The 18,259-nt window shown below is 41.0% G+C and overlaps 1 protein-coding gene across 2 annotated transcripts in view; it reads left to right on the top strand.

Annotated features, from left to right (window-relative positions):
• Positions 1-18,259, top strand: part of AUTS2 (activator of transcription and developmental regulator AUTS2) — an 800,502-nt gene that overhangs the window by 368,764 nt on the left and 413,479 nt on the right. For both annotated transcript variants that reach the window (XM_075440366.1, XM_075440365.1), the window contains exon 4: positions 4,988-5,023. In XM_075440366.1, coding sequence (XP_075296481.1) covers positions 4,988-5,023 — 36 coding nt within the window. The remainder of the gene's footprint in view (positions 1-4,987; positions 5,024-18,259) is intronic.

Below are 18,259 nucleotides of genomic sequence, written 5' to 3'. Positions count from 1 at the left end.
ATGGCAGCGCTTTCGCTTTTCCTCATCTTGGAGCTCAGTCGACTCGTTTTCTTTGCCTTTCTGTGTGTATTTCTTTGGGATTGAGTCTTCCCACTTTGGAAGATATGGGGTACTTTTCAGCCATGTTTTACAAAGCAGCTAGGCAATTACTTGAGGAAAACATGAGAATTACAGCTAACCTGGATGGTAAACACACAGAGTATTGAGGGGTTTAGCCACCTCTTTGCTTATCAAAAGCAAATCAAAACACCTGATTTCTTTGCATGTTCCTAAATTCCTGATCTGCCACAGAACTGAAGCTCACACTCGGGTGTAAAGTCCTGCTAGTCCTGTTAAAAATCTGCTGTCTGTGAAACAAACCTTCCTCATCGTTTCCTTAATGACGATGCAGTGGCAGTGCAAGCCTGCACTGACAGGAGAGGGCTGACAAGCTGGTTTGGGCATCCTCAGCCCTCCCTGCTGCCTCTGGCATTGGTTGCGGGCTTTCAGCAAGGGGATGAACAGTAAAAGCCTCTCGTATGTGGTCATCGGCCAGGAGACTGGGCAGGTGTCCACCTCTTGCTGCACAACAGAAGCATGGACTGCTTGGCCTCTGCTCGCTTTTGCTGAACAAGGAATCACAAGCCAGAAGAAATAGTTGTCACCTTTCTGTCTGCAATATTGTTCCAATTCTTGAAATAGGGAGTGGGACAGGAATCTTTCCGCTTGTCCCTTACGTGAAAGGTCTCGTCTTGGGCTGTCAGCAAAGCTGACACGCTCTTTCATGAGTGCCTCCTTTTGCCTGGTGCTTGGTAGCTGTGTGCTCCTCCTGCTTTGTGCACCTTGCGCTTGAGAATAGCTTACAGGGAGGTATCACTGAGGAGTAAGTCCTGGAGCGCCCTGCCCACAGGTTTGTTGCTGTCTGCTTCGGGAAGAAAGGTGTCTACACCCCCGGCAGTGTAATCCTGTGGACAGCTCACAGTTTCGGCCTCAAATACGGGAGATTTTCAATTCACTGTCTCCAATTCCTCCTACCTGTGTACTGAGCCCGAAGAAACACGCATTGGGGAACAGTCTTTGGGTTATGTGGTCTGAAACCCTGAGTAGTTTTCCTTCTCCAGAATATGCCCGATAATCTTGGCTGTATCGAAAGTGGAATAACACCAGGAAAGCTCTGTGTGTTTGTGTGTGTGTGCCAGAAGCTCATCAGCTGCAGCGGCTGCTTTTGTGTGTGTGTGTGTATGCGAGGGTGTGTATGTGTGTGTTTGTGTGTCTAAGGTTGGGTGCTTAAATGCTTTGTTGCATTATGTTAATTCCTCGGCAGTGCAATCAAATTCATGTCGTAATTAAAGCTGTCAGTTGGAAGGCAAGCCAATCGCCAAGAAAACACAGCATAACAAATGAAGTGAAATGATTCTGCGTGTAGCTATACAATGCTTCGCCAGGCATGAAATTAAATAAGTAATTTGATGTTGACATCAGAAATTGAAATGATACCCACTGTTCCTTCATTCAGTCAGACCTGCATAAACAATAGCCAGAACAAATATGTACAACACAGTCTTTCTCCCCACCCAGCTCCCCAAGTAATGCACAATATATATGCAAAATGGGTATAACTGTGCCTTCCAAGACCTCAAGGATGTAATTTTCTTTGGTACACAGTAAACTAATGCTTACACAAGGGTTACTACATTTTTGCTTCTGGGCCAAAAGTTCTTCTCTTTAAGAAATGGGGGGGGGGGGGGGGGGGGGGGGGGGGAACAAAAAAAGAAGGAAAATAACCAAACCAAAAAACCTAAACCATGTTAATTTTAAGCAAGTGACTTGCATTTTGCTGATGGGCACCTGATGCAGGCTTCTGCTGGTGGTTGTGTGAATATCAAATAGTGTATCTAATGTCGAATTTTGCAAAGGGTTTCGGAAAGTGAAACCATTACCTCTATTATAGGCACACTTTATATAAGAGATGTAGAACCATCCAGTGCAGGATCACGACTCAGCATGGGCTTGTAAAGATGCTGCACATACAGTATCTCATTCATCAGTTGGTACCAAGGCTGGGCACTGGGTAGTAGGATCCTTTCGCTATTGGGAGTTATCAAAAAAGGTGAGAAGCTGTCTTCTTGCATAGCCCTTGCTTCAGCCTATACGCTCTGTCAACACACAGTTCACAACACAGCTGACTTAGTCATTCATGCATGTGCAATACAGTCTTTCTTACTTCAATTAAAAAGAGTTTGCAAACTGTACTATCCATATGCAGCATGCAATGTGTGAAGGGCTATATTTCCATCCGGCAAACTCAAATTCCCTGAAAACGCACAGTTGTTTCTTTTCAGTGAAAGTCATTTGACTGCTATGTTTCAACTGTCCTCCCATAGCCATTGCAGCATTGCTTTTGAAGGAATGGAAATACTCAGTGGGAAATACTTTGTTTGCTTATTCTTTTTTCTTCCTTCTTATTGTTTTGTTTTGATACTTGATCCTTATAAAACTTGGAATAAAAAGCAGACAAAAATTACACCCAGATGCAGAATGCAAACTTTGAAGCTTTCAGCCTGTAAAGTAAGTTTTAAAAATTGTGATTGAAAGAGTGGGACTCGATTGGCATCTGTACATGGCTTAGCCAAAAGTAATAATGATGTTTGCACTTTTTGTACTTTGTGGGTAGATCTCTAGCTTAAATTAAAAGAATGGAAATGGAATGAAGCAGAAAGCAGTATGGGTAAAGGCAATATATATTATGTGCTTTACCAGGAAAGTGAATGCATTAGAAGCTAAACCGGAGTGTGCTGAAATGCACACTCTACCGGGTGTTGCAGAGCTGCAGTGGCTCACAAAACCATAGTATGTGGCCCGTGAAGGGGACTTTCTAGCTGGAAACCATAGCCAGGCCATGCTATGACTGGGGCTGTGGCGGTTACCAGGTTATTCCCAGCTGCATGGTCACGGAGACGTAGAGGAGAGCAGGACAGTCGGGCTGAGCCCGGGGGCCTCAAGGCCGTGTGCTCCCAAATTTGCAGTGCCCATCCCTCTGCGCCGCAGTGTGGTGCTGCTGCAGAGACGCTTGCAGGGACATCGTCACCGGGACCATGTGGGATGATAGTGGCACAGGGAGCTGGAGGCCCCAGAGCAGCACGAGTGGGGCTAGAAGGACTTAGGAATTTATTGATTTCTGTAGAGATCCCCTTGCGCTCTTGGTAACCAGCTCTGTAGACTGCAGATCTGGAGTCCTTCAGTAGCTGCAGCATAGAAGATAGAGAGAGCATTAAGGGGCAGGAACCACATCCCTTCCAAATTTCCATAGCAGTTTTGTTTGTTCGTATAAGATGTCCCAAGAGAGTTCGTTGATTTTATGATATTGGTACTCTTACGACTACCAAGGTGATTTCCTCTTGCTAAGTCTTTGCCTTCTAATGGCTTAAACCAGAAGGCCATTCCCTATATGTGTGTAACCTCCCTAAACATCTCTTTAGTAGTGCTTTGGTGAACACACAGTCATATTCTGATTATTTGCAATGGGTTTTATTGCTAATTTTAGTTTTCTTGGCACAATCTATTTCTGCCGTGCCGAGTTCAGTAAAAAAAGATACCATAAGCCCCTTGTTGGGGTTTATTTTCAGTCAGTGCTGCGCTCCATGGTCAGAAATCGAGAGAATTTGCTGTTAGGGTTCCCTGCAATAGTGTCTCAGAACAGGGGTGACAGTGATGGAAATTGTGCATGTTTCCGATGGTTTGTCCAGGCTAGTTGGGGCCCCTGTTCAATTCCTAGGGATCACTGAGCTGTGTCATTACTGGAAGTGCGGTGGTGCTAAGGAAGAGAAACAGGAACTGAGCTGTAGGAGTTAAAGACTGGTCAGCTGGACTACCCACTGCTCACTAGAGAATTATCCCCTGCGGTTTGCTGCCTTGTCCATTGACTCGCCTGGCTTGAAGCGTTTCAGGCGATAGGACCGTCACACTGGAAACTGTTCACCCTTTAATGTAACAGCCAGTGACCTGGATTAGGGCTGAGATGGTCAGGTCTCACCATGTCTCTAAGAGAACCTGCTGTGTAATCCCCATTGCTTAGATGAAAAACTGATGAAACAAAACCCTTAATCTCCTTAATTCCTGGGAATGTAGAGGTTGTGATCGTGTCCACTTAAATTGAATTTCATAATGCATTTTTTTAAGCATTTAAACCTTTTGATTATTTTCCATGTTAGTAATATTAATTTTAATTATTTTTATAGATTGGAGTTTTGAAGTCTGTTTCTCTCTGTAGATATTTGTTGTTTATTTTTTCTTGTCTTTTCTTTTTTGTTTTTAAATTCTTGGTTTGTCAAACTGTGGACATCCAAATGGGAAATTGTAGTGGCTGCATTCTTCAGGAAATGGTACATTGACTGAAGCGGCTTCTCTATGCCCAGGCGTTCTTTACATTTCAGACTACTAATTATGTTTACAAAATGTCTCATTTTAGAAAAGCACTATGTGTGTACTAACCAGGGCCTTTCGGGAATAAATTGGCAAACAGGTCATACACTGAAAAAGTCATCCAAACCCACCGGGCTTTTTGTTTTGAAGTCAGACTAGGTTTTTTTTCTTTTCCCCCTCCTGCCTGCCCCTTTGTGGCCACAAAGCTGAGTAGCTGGAGTCCAGGGCATTGAATGTCAGCATGTCAGGGAGGCTGGTTGATGAGTGTCTGTTTAGTCTCAGTGCAGGGCGAAATGCCATCATTAATTCATTACCCAGCTGCCTGTCAAATAAATTGGCAATTACGTCCACCGCAGAAGCTTGGAATTCAGTAAATAGCACGTTACCATCTCAGAGTCGTTGAGAGATGTAAAGGGAAAAATTAAGCAACACCGTGTTTGTTTCAGTAGCGGATGACAAGGGGCAGCACATTGGTGCTGTGATGTAGTGATGAAAAGCTTGGAAAGGACTGGTAATGAGCTATGTGGATTGGAACGTGTTAAAAACCATCACTGACTTTCCACTTTGTCTTTGTGTTTTATTGCAGAGCTCAGCTCCTTCCAGCTTGGGAACAGGCTACTTTGTAAGTGTATCTCAACTTTAACACATGTGCCTCTGAGCAGCATAGCGTTACTCCTGAAACAGAAGGGCCTTATTATGTGGAAACAAGCATAAATAACCAGTCTTAGTCTGCCCAGTAGGTTAACTTCTCTTTCTGTTTCTTCCTCCACAAATGCGTTAGAAGTAATGTTTCAGTCATGGTGGTCAGTGTTTTCCTGAACTAATCAGGTGTCATATTAATTACTACATAAATTCCAGCAGTATTTAATTTACACAATTATAGCAAATAAAATGAACCGTAGTCTTACCAGCTTTCTAATCTGAGATGGCAGGATGTTGGTTTCCCCTTGTACCAGTTCTCGTTGACTCATAGACTTGAAAGAGCCTGTGCCGGCAGTCTTGTCTAGTCTCCGGCGTACCACAGTCCAAAGAACATGACACAGTGATTTCTACTTGTTGGTTAAAAGTCCTGTCTCACAGGTGATTTTGGAAAATGCAGAAGTAATTGTATTTATGCTAAATCTACATTTTACATCATGAGAAGAGGATCAGGCCGCAGCTGGTTTGTAATTGATCAGTCTTTTTTGTTATTTATTTGCATGCCCCTTTATTGATTTGACAGTCTATATCCGTACTTTTGTATCTGGTTGTTGCCACATTCATCAATATACCTTTTACTTGCACAGAGAATTTTGGGAGTAAAGAATGTTTTCCAGTCAGTCCAACGCACTGTTTATTTTCCTCTAAGATTTTTATTTAAATTGCTCGTATCCTGTTTCACTTGTAACTTATGCTATATTCCCCAAGCATGTCTTTGCTGCCTTTCTAATATCTGTAGGAGAAATTATGTATGTCCAAAAACAGGTGGGTAAAATGCAGTGAGACTTTTTCTGTGGCATTGCTCTATATAGTTAATAATGTAATCAAAGCCTGCTTCTATCTTTTCATCAAACTGAGGAAAAAAATCCGATATATTATTCGATTACATGATGGAAAAAGTTTGCTGCTCTGTTGTAAAATTTCAGAGAGTAATTTTCTTTTATTAGTACAGGGTGCAATTTACTCGTTTTTCATAGTCTGTGATCCTATAAGAAAGTTATGGGATTAAACTGTGTACACGTGACCTTACATGTAAAGTGTAAAATGCAAGCACAAAAATTGCTTAATTCCTGGAGAAATGCTGTGCCCTGCTGTATTTACATTGGACTTCTGCACAAACTGGATGTTCGTACTTCTGCCAGTGGCAAGGTATTGAAAGAGCCTTATTAATGGAAAAAAAGTTTTGTGGTAGTTTTTCTGATTATATCAAACCCCAAATCAGTGTAAGGTAAGTTGTGAAACAGGAAAAAAATGCTTTCCTTTTTTCAGCACTTCCCCTGTTTTGTGTTGTATGTATTTTGAAGAGGGAGGGGATGAAGGGAAAAATAATATCAAATGGCTCAATGTTTATTTTGCATGAAGACTAAAACTTGAACATCTTTCCATAGTTCAGAGCGAATTGCTTTCCGTTGGTTGGGCACTTAAAATTCAAATCATATGAACATATACAGACGTGCTGTGGAATGGGACAAATATAATATGGGATGGAGGGCTTTAGCATGTATAAATAAGCCTTTTTCTCCTTATAGCGGGAGCTGAATATGCATGGTTTAGGAACAATGTTCAGCTTCATCTTTAGGAAGCAGAGGTAACAGAAGAAAAGCCATCTGCTGTTCCCTTGCACCATACTGTCTGTGGGTTGGTCCAGTAAAGTGAAAATCTGGAAGGTGTCAACATTCCCTATGCTCCAGCAAAAAGCTTGAAAGTTTCCAGTTCTCCCGAGTTAGGGATTGAGTAACAAAAAGAAGCTTGATCTCTTCTAGCGCCAATGTGTTGGCACTGTAAATCACACTAGTTTGGATCTGTGTAGGTGGGGGATACATCCCTTGTTAGGTTCCATTAGTACGATATATTTAACTGCACTGTTTCTTATGTCTGGGCATAGTAATAAGATTTGTTTAACTTTTTCTTACTTCACTAATAGCTGGGTATATAGAAAACATCCTTCAGTTTCTATCATAAAGCCATTTTTATAATTACAGAGTCTTGGATGAAACGTGGAGGGTTTTATCCTCTCTTTTTGCTTTGGAAAATTGTTTTTACGATTATCTTGCTTATTGTTTTAAAAAAGTCCATACCCTTATTAACTTACATGGGGCAAATAAAACCCAGATGTGTTTTGCGGTACCAGACAATGAGAAAAATGCTCCAGAATGATCCAATTAGCATGTGTTTCTGATAAATGTAATTATTGTATTATCAAAGTGCAAAAGAATATGCACAGAGTTGACTTCTTTTTTCCAAAGCTTTTAACTAGAAAAGACTGTTAGTTCTTGTGTTTAGTGGTAACTCAGAACGTCAAGATGAGGATCAGTGGTCTCAAATAAAACAACAGTAGTTTTTCATTTAATAGATAATAACAAAGCTTTTGCCTGTGGAAATTATTGATCACTATATGCTGTATTTTGGACTGCAAAATATCGCATACTGTAGCGCATCAAAGGAAATATGGGCAAACAGGTAAGTTAAAATTGACTAACAGTAGATTCACTGTCCAAGCACATCTACTACAGAAAGCAGAAATACAGATGGAAGCAGGTTTTATTCAGAAATCAGTCAACACTGAGGTATGGTTGAAGTAGGTTATGTTTGCTGTTTAAATGCAACTGTTAATGGAATCTTTGTGTGAGGCACGTTACCTAGTATGTACGTAATGGAGATAATACTTACTGGACTTGGAATCTCCTCTAAGAACCATGCTCATGGCAGGCACTCGGGTTTGATGGGTGGTGGGTCATGTGTCTGCAATGTTTGTGGGTGCTGTGCATGCCACAGCAAAGGAAGAATTACTTTTGGGTCCTTTTGTTCTGTACAGAGCCTCTTGAGGTCACTGAGTGTTTAAGGCAATGTTTATAAACCTGACACTTCCCAGTAATACAAAATAATTTTTCTAATATCTGTATGATTGTTGCACCGTAGTAATTCATTATGCACTTCCAGCAGTAGTGGTGAAGGCTGAAATCTTCCTTAGTTTTATGCTATAACTAGGTAAATTTCTGAATGGCAAAGTTGGAAATGGGATTCTTATGTTCTTGTTGCTCTTGAAAAGCAGTAGGTAGAGGAAAAATGGACATGCTCTGGGGAGGGCCTGTTTGACAACCCATCTTCGCTATGAAGTCAATGGAGAGGGTTGGGAATCTCCATTAAGTCATTCAGCCTAATTCGTGCTTAACTGGGATGATCAGAACTGCCATTGATTAAGGAGACTTTCTAACTCAGTGCCTTCAGCAAAGTGGGACACGTGCGAGTAACCACTGAATGAGTGTTAATGATGCAAAGCTGTTGAGGAGTTCTAAGTGCCTCTCCAAGTTTTCTTCAGTTAGGAACAACTTATCTTCTACTTCGTTCACAAGTGTGAGTACGTTCAGTAGATTTTGCTGAAAAGCTGTTTTCATTGTTGCTGAAATCTGTGACCTGTCTTGGCGCTCCTTGTCAGAGTGGACACTTCCCTATCCTTTTTACATAATATTAAATCAGAGGTCAGAAAAGGAGAGACAGAGGTAAATACCATTCTAATGCTCCTATAAGCCTTTTATACTGGCCTGACTTTATTATTTTCCATGGGATCAGTCCAGTCTATGACTGGTGCATGTGAAAAAACCCTTGGACATGCTGTTAATATTGGTGCACCCTAAGAAATCATACCTAAATGCTTCCTTGAAAATCTCCCAGTTGTCTTTGATAATTTTTGCATTGCAAATTGTCATTGTCTCTCATCAAAGATAGATTATAAGGTAGATTACATCTCATCGAGATGATTATCTGTTCTGACTTAGATCAGATAATTGGAAAGTAGTTAGAGCTTTAGGAAAAAGCCCACCTTTTTATCTTTAAAACAGAAGTTATTTGAATTTGAATTATGTGAATTTTTAGCATTGTCCAGTTGTCTATGATTTCAGGAGGCTGAGAGAGATGTTTTGGAATATGAGTGGAGTTTGAATAATAGTAAAAGCGTTTTCTCTTACCTGAGTATAAAGAATGATTTTTGCCAGTTTTCTTTGTATATCTTACACCCAGCCAAATTCGTGTTAAAGGATACAGGTGGTTCATTGGCTTGCAACACAAAACAGAACAGAAATCAAAACCTAAATAACTGAGTATTTTATTTTTAAATAACAAACCTAATTCTCAAGATTTTCAGGTTCTTTGGCAATTGTACAGTTTCTTGTTTGTGGCAACTCATTTCCATTTCTTGTATTGGTCTGCTTCTCAAGTCTTGGTGGCAATTTCTGAGGGGTTTCTGTTCTTTTTTTTTTTAATGTTTATTTTTGCTTAGCAGTTTTTTCCCCAAAAAGCACAGAGTTTGTGGGTTTTTCAGAGCTGGATAGAATTTTGTAATAAGCTGGTGATGGAAACAGTATTGGGGAGTTGGAAGGGAGAAGGAACCTCCTGTGACACTTTTTTTCCAAACAATGCTCTTGGTCCACCTTAAAAAAGGGAAGAAAACCAAAAAATGTGATTTGCACATGGGCTGGTGACTCAGACAAACATGAATCGTGAGCATATTCCCAAAGGCTCTAGCTAATCAGTTGTGCTATCCAATTTGGCCCTGAGTGGGTTCAGTTCAGCAGATGTTTGCGTAGTTACAGCATGCCACTGGGACACTGTGTTGTGCAATGTTGCATTACATTACTCAGAGCTCTAAAAACTCGTCCCAAGGAGAATAAGCGGAGCACCGGCGGTATTAGTATAGTGATGATGGAAAACCAGTGTCTGGCCTAGATAAGGCCAGCTATATCACTATGCAGTAGGACTGATGTTCACCTGCGACATTACCTTATAGGAGAAATGTGGAATTAGGTATACCAGCACATTCTCTGGGCTCATATTCTCAGATAGAGCCCTTGAAACCAGTAGGTTTTTCTTCATCGCCTGGCAGTGATCCGAAGTAAACCTATGTTTTGTTCTTTGAGGTGGTCAAATTTGTGATGCTGCTGACTCTCTTGAGGTGGGAGTGTGTTAAGAGACTCCACGCTAGGAGAGTATGGTAAGACCCGTTAGTTTCTGCAGGAGAGAAACAAACAGATTAGATCAAAAAGAAATTCAACCAGCTAATGTTATAGAAGGGGTACAATACTTTAAAACTCCACGTGTACACAGTGGTGTTGGTAAATAAAGAGTTGTTCTTGCAAGGAGGTTAAGATGCTCAGCTATGTTTAGTGCTTGACTATGGTAGCCAAACATTTAAATGTACTTTGCTTATGTAAAAATGCGTATCCACCTGAAATGCTGAGACCTACAAAAGCCCTACAGCAGTGGCTGTTTGGATGGCACCACGCTTAATAAACTGTCCTATCTCCTGTGAATACAGTTGAAGAGACAATCCTTGTTATCCTGTGTTTGGCACTATAAATCAGTGTTAACAAATCCTAATATGCTTAGTAGGGTAATGAATGATCTCCAATTTTCTCACTGTAATTAGTTTTACCAACTATTATTGCAAAGGGTATACTGAAATCCATTTTAGCTCCACTTTAAAATCTCCGTGTGCCCATTCTTTGCAGAAGTGAAGCTGACAACAAAGGTGATGAATCTTCCAACAGTAAATTCAGATTCAAGAAAAGTGGAGAAGATCCCCGCTACAAACCTCTCTGGGGGTTGTAATTACCTCTTAGTATTTACAAACCTCAGTGGAGCAGATTTGGTGTGGAGCAGTGAGACCTGGAAACCCTGGTGTTTCTTTAGCTGAAGTCTTTTAGGTGTTGTCTTTTGTTTTCCGGGAACCATTGCAAACGCAGTTTATTGTAACAGCTGCTGTAAGGGAGGCACCATCATTGCCAACTAAATACATTACGTGTAATAGTGTCTACCCTGGCTCTATTAATTTTAGCATTTATAAACTGTAGTGCTGTTCCTAGGGAGAACTGAGACTCATTAAAGAGTTTGCTGACAATATGACCATCAAAGCAAGAACAGCAAAAGCTGGCGTGTGTATATTTCCAGCATCCTACTGATGGTGGTGACAGTAGCTGGAGCAAAGCACCTGGTTTTGGACAACAAAACTTGGTGTTTTTCTAGAGGTTAAGAAAAACACATAGTAACAACTCGATATTTGAGGAATGTTTAGGCAAGCAGAAAAAATTACCTGGGCTGGAATTTGTTCAGGGCGGGTCTCTACTCAGATTGTTTTGAACAGAGATGATGGTGGTCTGAGTTATTTTCGCAGCCCTTCTGAATGGTATTTCCTCATACGTTGTAGAACCCTGCCCTAATGCCTGCTTGTGCTTTTTGAATAAAAAGCTTTGAATTTAAAATATTAATCCTTACAGTGGGTGAAACTATATTATCCAAATACTAAAAACCAAAAGCAAGGCACAGCAGCAGTTTCTTACCCAGCTAAGCAGAACTGATATCAGATTTCAGAATTTCAGGTCTTGGTTTACCCCGCATTGCTGAAACACAGATTTTCATCCTCTGAACAGTGCAATGATTAATTTCTTTAGGACAGACCCCAGATACATGTGGTGATTCAGGAGACGATGTCCTGAAGGCGTTATCGCTTTTGATTGAGCAGTGCTGCGCTGGAGTGTGCTTCTCGCCTGTCTTGGGAGGCCATCACGCTCCTGCTTGCCCAAACCCACTCCTGCTTCAGTTATTACAACTGAGCAGGTCTGTGCTCTCTGGGTAATATCTTTGACTCAGTTTTGCCCCTTCGTGTGGTCCCTGTGGTTTTTTCTTTGGCGTGGTGTTATGTTTAGTGCTCTTGCATTTCTGCACTGAATGCTTTGAGCTTGTTAGTCCCTTTTCCTCCTGCTGTTATGTGTGGTTCTCCACTTACCTCGCTGCAGCCGTCTTTTTCCCAAGGATAACAAATGTGATGAATGGAGATGGCATAAAGAAAGAAATGAAGGGAGGAAGAAAGAAAGGGAAAAAGAAGGAAATAGGAAGTTTCATGTATTTGAAGGAATGATATGAAAGTCTCCATTATTTGCCAGAAGGGTCTTTAACTTCTGTTGTCGGCAGAAGAGAGGGGTGTTGTAAGTGGTTAGCAGGTAGCTTCATTTACAGTTTCAAAACGTTGAGGCATACTCAGTATGTATTTTTGATGGTATTGCAGGTGAACTTCCTTAGTAACTTTTTTCCCAACAAAAAATCAATTTAGAAAAATCAAGACATGATAATTTATAAACAAATTTTTAATTTTATAATTTCCTCTTCTGGAGATTATAAGATTTATGGAAGTAGCAGAAATTAAGATTTGCTGTCAGTCTAAATTTGGTCTGTAATGCCCCATGTTTCATGTTTTGCTCATCAGCTCTTGCAAGGCAAAAGAATGATTTTTGTGTTCCCCCTCTTTTTGTCTTTCTCTTTCGCATAACGTGTGACACAAATTGCAAATGTGAACCTGAATAATAAAGAATTGCTTCACTGATTGCTAAACATGCATTATGGTGCTTTTAAACTCATTTCAGGTCATCGTACTGCAAATTAGTTTGATTGCAAGTAGTTAAGCTGTCATATACAAAGCCTTCATCTTCCAGGGGTCTCAGTTTCATGTCATTAGAAGAGACTGCTCAATAGCATTGAATGTATTTATTATATGTTTAGTATTTTGGAGGAAAGCTAGTGTTGGGTTTCTAGAGGAGATTTTATATCATTTCATGATAAGAAGAGGGATGGGCAATCCCCGAGTAGAGTGCTTCAGTGATAGTCCTGGTTTTGTATCATATTTAAAGATAGTTGACGATATTCTGCATGAAACAAGAGCCAGTTTGCTCTTGTTACTGAAGTTTTGAATTTGGGGCAATTTTTTTGTAACCCAAGTGGAAAGAGAGACACTGGACTGTTTCTGATGCAAACTCTCTGCTGGTGTTATTGTTTGTGGTGACATTTTACTCAGAAAAATATAAAATGAACATTTTCTCCTATACGCATTTAAAATAAATGGAAAACCTCACAAGATTTCTGCATTATATAGCTTGAGAATTTGTAGAATAACAAACTCTTGTGCTAAAAGAAGGGATTATGGCAAAAAGCATTATGGTAGAAAGGATTTAAAAGGATAAAATCTGATGAGTTCCCTGATAAAAGGGTTTGTGGTGGTGATGGTTTGGGTCAGCACTGTGCTGGAGACACCGAAATGTGGAATGCTGCGCTGAGAAGGCGTGAAGGTTCAGCCTGCTATCGAGCACAGGAGCTGTGCACCGCTCGGGCCTGCCTTGCAGAGCTGCTGTGCAAGCTTGGTGAGCTTGGAAATCACCAGTACTGTCGTTTGACTAACTGATAGGATTACTGTGGAGTAAGATAATACAAAAGCGTCTGAGGAAACAGGAGTATGCAATATGGATGGATTAATGATGAAGAGAAGCCGCGTGGTGGTATTATTTAGATGTGGGCTTCCATAGACTGTTCATGTTGCCGTTTTCTGAAGAAATACTCTTATCTCCCTCCCTTTCTCGTGTTTTGGAAGAATACGTTTGCTAATTTTAGGCTACATCATACTCTTTAATCTTTTAAACAATAGGTCTTTTTCTTCCTGCTAAACTTACAAGTAAGGAAATTCTGCTATAGTTAAGTAAACACTCCTGTAATCCTGCAGACACCTGGTTCCAAAACTTGCCCAAAGTATGCGAAAGGTTAGTGTTATGGCGAGTATTAGTATATTCTTCTTCTGAGTCACGTGGAGGGATAGTGGGATTGTACCTGAAGCAAGGAACACATCTCCTGATTGCAAGAATGAAGGCTGAATTTCACAGAAAGGAGTCCAATCCTCTTCCTCAGCCTTTTATGTCAGAACTCAAAATTGCTGTCTGATAAAATGTAGGACACCAGATTGAATTACTTCATTGAACCACTGCTGTCCCCTGTTAATGGTAATTGCACGGATATAGCGGTCTTTCTTGGCAACATCTCAGATATTTACCTCCCGCTGTTTTTCAATTCAAACCTTTGATGAAAATATTCCCAGTACTTCTTTAAAGCAGACACCCAACTGTCTTTCTTGACAAAGGCAAGGTCTTTAAATCAGATCCTGACAATTTGTGACACAGCAGTCTATCTAAATCACCTTTTACCTATGTCACTGTGTCATTTCCTGAAAAAAAAGTGTCCATCAGAGGAAGGTTGCTGAAGGCTTGGTGCGCGGAGGGTTTGTGTGTGTGTCAGCGTGGAGCTGGGAGATTTGTCTGTTTGTTTCAGTGGAAGTAATTAGATGAAGGCTTGTAAAGTTCCAGTGCATGCTGTAATGGTTCATTATAAATATTTGGGGGTACTTTGTCCATAAGAAAAACATTATTAGGTTATTGTTGTTCTCAGACAATTAGGAAGGGAAGGTTTTGTGATGGCTTTTCCTGTAGTGATGGTAAATCTTTTTTTTAAAAAACAAAACAAAAAACATAGGGCAAATGTTTGCGGCTTTGGTACACCTGAGGGTTAATGTGCATTCAGCTGAAGTAGCTTATTCACCTCCTGAAACCTCATCTCACTTGATGTTCTGAACTTTCCCTCCCACAGAGACGTGCGTGCCGCATCCACCATTCGCTCTAGCAAATGCTATTGTTTCAAGCCATCTTGCATCATGATGAGTAGTCTTTTGACTCAAGCAGTCAGATCAATGCAGTTTTCCTTCCTGAGGAGCCTGCTGTCTAGCTTTGCTGCAAGATGGCGACCGTTCGCTTGTGCTGGAGGGTTTTCCAGCAGATCTCTTTGCATTACTGAGTATGCTTTTGGTACAAACTAGGGGTTGGCATCTAATATCAGTGGAGTTGGCCATATTGCATAGCATCACTATAAAAGAATATCTAGGCAAAATCTGCGAAGATCACTTCTTGTGACTGAAGAGGAAGTCATTCATATGAGTATTGATTATGAATGTTTTAGCTGTTCCTTTTATTCAGTGACCTCTATAACAGTGCTCTTCAGCATGGAGACAGTGCCTACCTGGGTGTTTGTGTGGCACATTGGGTAAATAGATTTCTGGCTATTATTATAATAGAACTTCTTTATAGCGCTGACTAATTGCTCCACCTTAGCAGATGAAAAGAGGTTGTTGTTAAATAGCAGAATAGACACCAGCTATACTAAAAGAACGTGAGATAACTTCATTATCAAAGTGTTACTCTTTGCCAAGGAGGATGTGTCTGATGGGGCTGGTGGTGAAAGATGAGCTTGGAGGGGAAAAAAAAACTGTTCTGCCCTGCGCAAGTGTGTGTGCCAGGCTGGTTCAGAGAGTGAAGTTCAGGTTTGGAGTGGCATCACTGTAGCACGTGATGACATTTGTGCTATTTTGAGATGAAAGAAACCTTTCAGCTGAAGGGCTGGACTGTTGGGTATATCGGTAAATGCAAGAATATGTTGCAATTTCAAGAAATCATTCCTGATGCCAGATGGAAGGGCTATCATGGTGCATCGTGGAAAGAAAAGGTAGAAAGATAAGAGAGGGATTTAAGATTTTTAAAAAACTTAAAAAAATTCTAGAAGAGATGCTCTTGCAATTTCAAGTTCCTGCTGCTGTGATGAGGAATGGAGAAGGGAAGAGAACTGCTGCCTCTTTTCCTGCTCCTATGTTTACTGTTTGATTTCTCAGATGGCTTCTGAAGGTGGAAATAACTAAGTTCAGACAAACAGTTTAATGGTATTGCCACACTAAATGGTATCTAGATTCAGCTTTCTTTTCTTTGATGAAATACGGTGTTAAAGGTAATAATTGAAGTATTTGTACAACTCTACTTTTGTACAGTAGTAGCAGTAGCCTGACAAATTTTCCAGCTGCAGCCCCTGTTTCTCTAGACAAGCACACACACACACACACAGAGTTTGGAGAACTGGCAGCATAGGCGATGGGAAGAGGAATGTGTTTTGGGGCCCTCTGAAAGGCTTCTGATGCTAGCTAGTCCATCTGCACAGAGATCACTTACACCTGGTGGTAAGCCATGCTTCTCTTCTCTCTTCCTGCCTCCCTTGCAATATGAACATCTGGCTTGCAGGGTTGTTTCCACCTTGAAGTGGCAGCTGTGTCAGAGGCGATGTTCTGTCACAGCAGGGAATGGAAGCACAAGCAAACCTGAACCCCATGCTGGCAAATCCACGCAGGCATCTTCTGAAAGCACTATGTCTTCTGCTGTGTGCTTAGAGTTGCCAGCTTGGAAAAGGCAGCCGTGAAGCCTGGGATGCTGTTAAACACCACGGAGGACTTGTTTGCTCCCTCTCCGTTCCCCCTTCCCCACTGAACACAAACTGTGAGAAGTCCAAGAACTGCTGCGGTGCCAACAAGAGCAAAATTACTTGCAGCTGGTGAATGCCACCTGCTCCTGTCGAACTTCAGCCAAAACCATTTCCTCCCCGGAGTGCCCTGGAGTGGGAATCCAAAAGCTGTTCAGAGCAGGGCAATGTTTAGTGTGGATGGGGAAGAGACATTGCAATTCTTGCTTGAGAGCAGCGTCTGTTGCGCAGGAGGTCTCTAGTACGAATGGCTGTCTCTCCTTTCCCTTTCCAGGCTCCCTCAAATCACCCCTTCTGCATTCTTCCAGTATGTTGCTTATGAATATTAATTCAGCCCACTCTCCCTTTATGTGCCATTCTTTTCCCCATCCAAGCTAATGGAAATTTAATGTTGTTTAAAAAAAAGTCCTGCAAATGACAGCAAGAGTAGAGTGTCTTCCTTGAAGGCGCTCTGATGTATTAACGCAATGACACCTGATGACACTGTATTTTGTTCTGTGGTAGAAGCACTCCTTGACCCTGAGGAAGGAAAAGAAACACCCTTCCTTGTGATACCTGCTCTGTTCCGTAACAGCCTTCCTCATTCATCCCTAGCATCGTTTGCCTGCCCAGTGTTTCCCAGTAGTTTGCCGATTATTTTATGGTCTTGGTTTACTAAGTACCTATTGCTTACATAAATTACCTGTGGTATAGAAACAGTAAATAAAAGGACAACATCATTACGAGTTCATATCAAGAGGCCACTTAGCAGCCCTCTGATTCGCCATATTCTTTCTTATAGAGTACGTTCAAAGGACTTTGTTCTAATTGAATCAGTAGAAATTTTGTTGTATTTAAGTAGGAAACCATCAATGTCCAAATGTCTACATTCATTTATTTAAAGGAAGCATTTGAAGAATGTTGTGGAGTTGACCTGCCAACAGTTTTATCAAGTTTGCGGCTGGCTTTAGGCATAGGGAGCTCAGTGACATGTCTTACACAACAGGCACTTGATTAGGTACCTTTCAGAGTCAAAGCCTAAGTTCATGAATTTTGTTGGTTGTGTTGTCGTCCGTCATTGCTTCTTGCTTTCATTTTTGCAGTTCAGTTCACAGTGCTTCTTTCTTCTTTCCTCTGCTCTGCTATCATTGTCTGGTTTTCATAAACCTGCTACGAATTCATTTCTCTTCATTCATTTCTCGGCTCAGTCGTTTTTATCTGCAGTACAAACGCCTGGAGTGATAGTGACTAGGTCCTATGTATTAATTCTTGAAAATATAATCTAGGATGTTTATCTGAAGATAAGTTTGCTGCAACTTGCTTAAAAAGATAAAGAAAGCTTCAGACAGCGTATGAGATACCTATGATACTCAGGCTGTCGTAACCTCACTTGCATATAAAATTTCAGATATGAAAGTAATCATAATATTATTTTCCTATTGGTAGCCTAGTTTCCTAAAACTTCTCCAGGTCCTCTCTAGGGACCTTTCTTAATGGAGTCCTGCACCTGCTGTTAATGATGTGTGTGAACAATTCAAACACAGGGGTTTTTGAGAAGTGGTGATCCCTAGAAATTCCACTGACACCCAGTTCTGCTTCTTCCATCTGTCTCTTCCTCATTCCACATTGCCAGGAAATTTGCTGTTTCTGATACAGGATAGCTCTTTGGAGTAACTAATCATTTCCTTTCTATGCATAGCGCAGAGAACATGAAATGCTTATTCCCTGGAAAAGGATGATTGTGCTGCCTAGAAGTGCATAGAAAAGCAGCACAGTAAAAATAGGTCGCAACCATTATCTAGAGGTCATTCCATCAAAACTCCCTTTTGCCGTTTTCCCTTGAAAACAGCTTCCCTGACCCAGGAGGTCTGTTTCTCTCCCGTCTTTCTATGCTTATGCTTTCTGCAGTGCTTAGGGCCCGAACAGGGATGTGTTTTTCCCTTCTTTTTTTCAATTTTTGTGTCAGCTGACTGCATTCATATAGCTAGAGAGCAGTAAAGTATTTAATCTCTTGACTGCT

The sequence above is a fragment of the Opisthocomus hoazin genome, chromosome 20, assembly GCF_030867145.1.
Source record: "Opisthocomus hoazin isolate bOpiHoa1 chromosome 20, bOpiHoa1.hap1, whole genome shotgun sequence".
In the NCBI taxonomy this organism is placed as follows: Eukaryota; Metazoa; Chordata; class Aves; order Opisthocomiformes; family Opisthocomidae; genus Opisthocomus; species Opisthocomus hoazin.
This window is presented reverse-complemented; position numbering and strand designations above follow the sequence as displayed.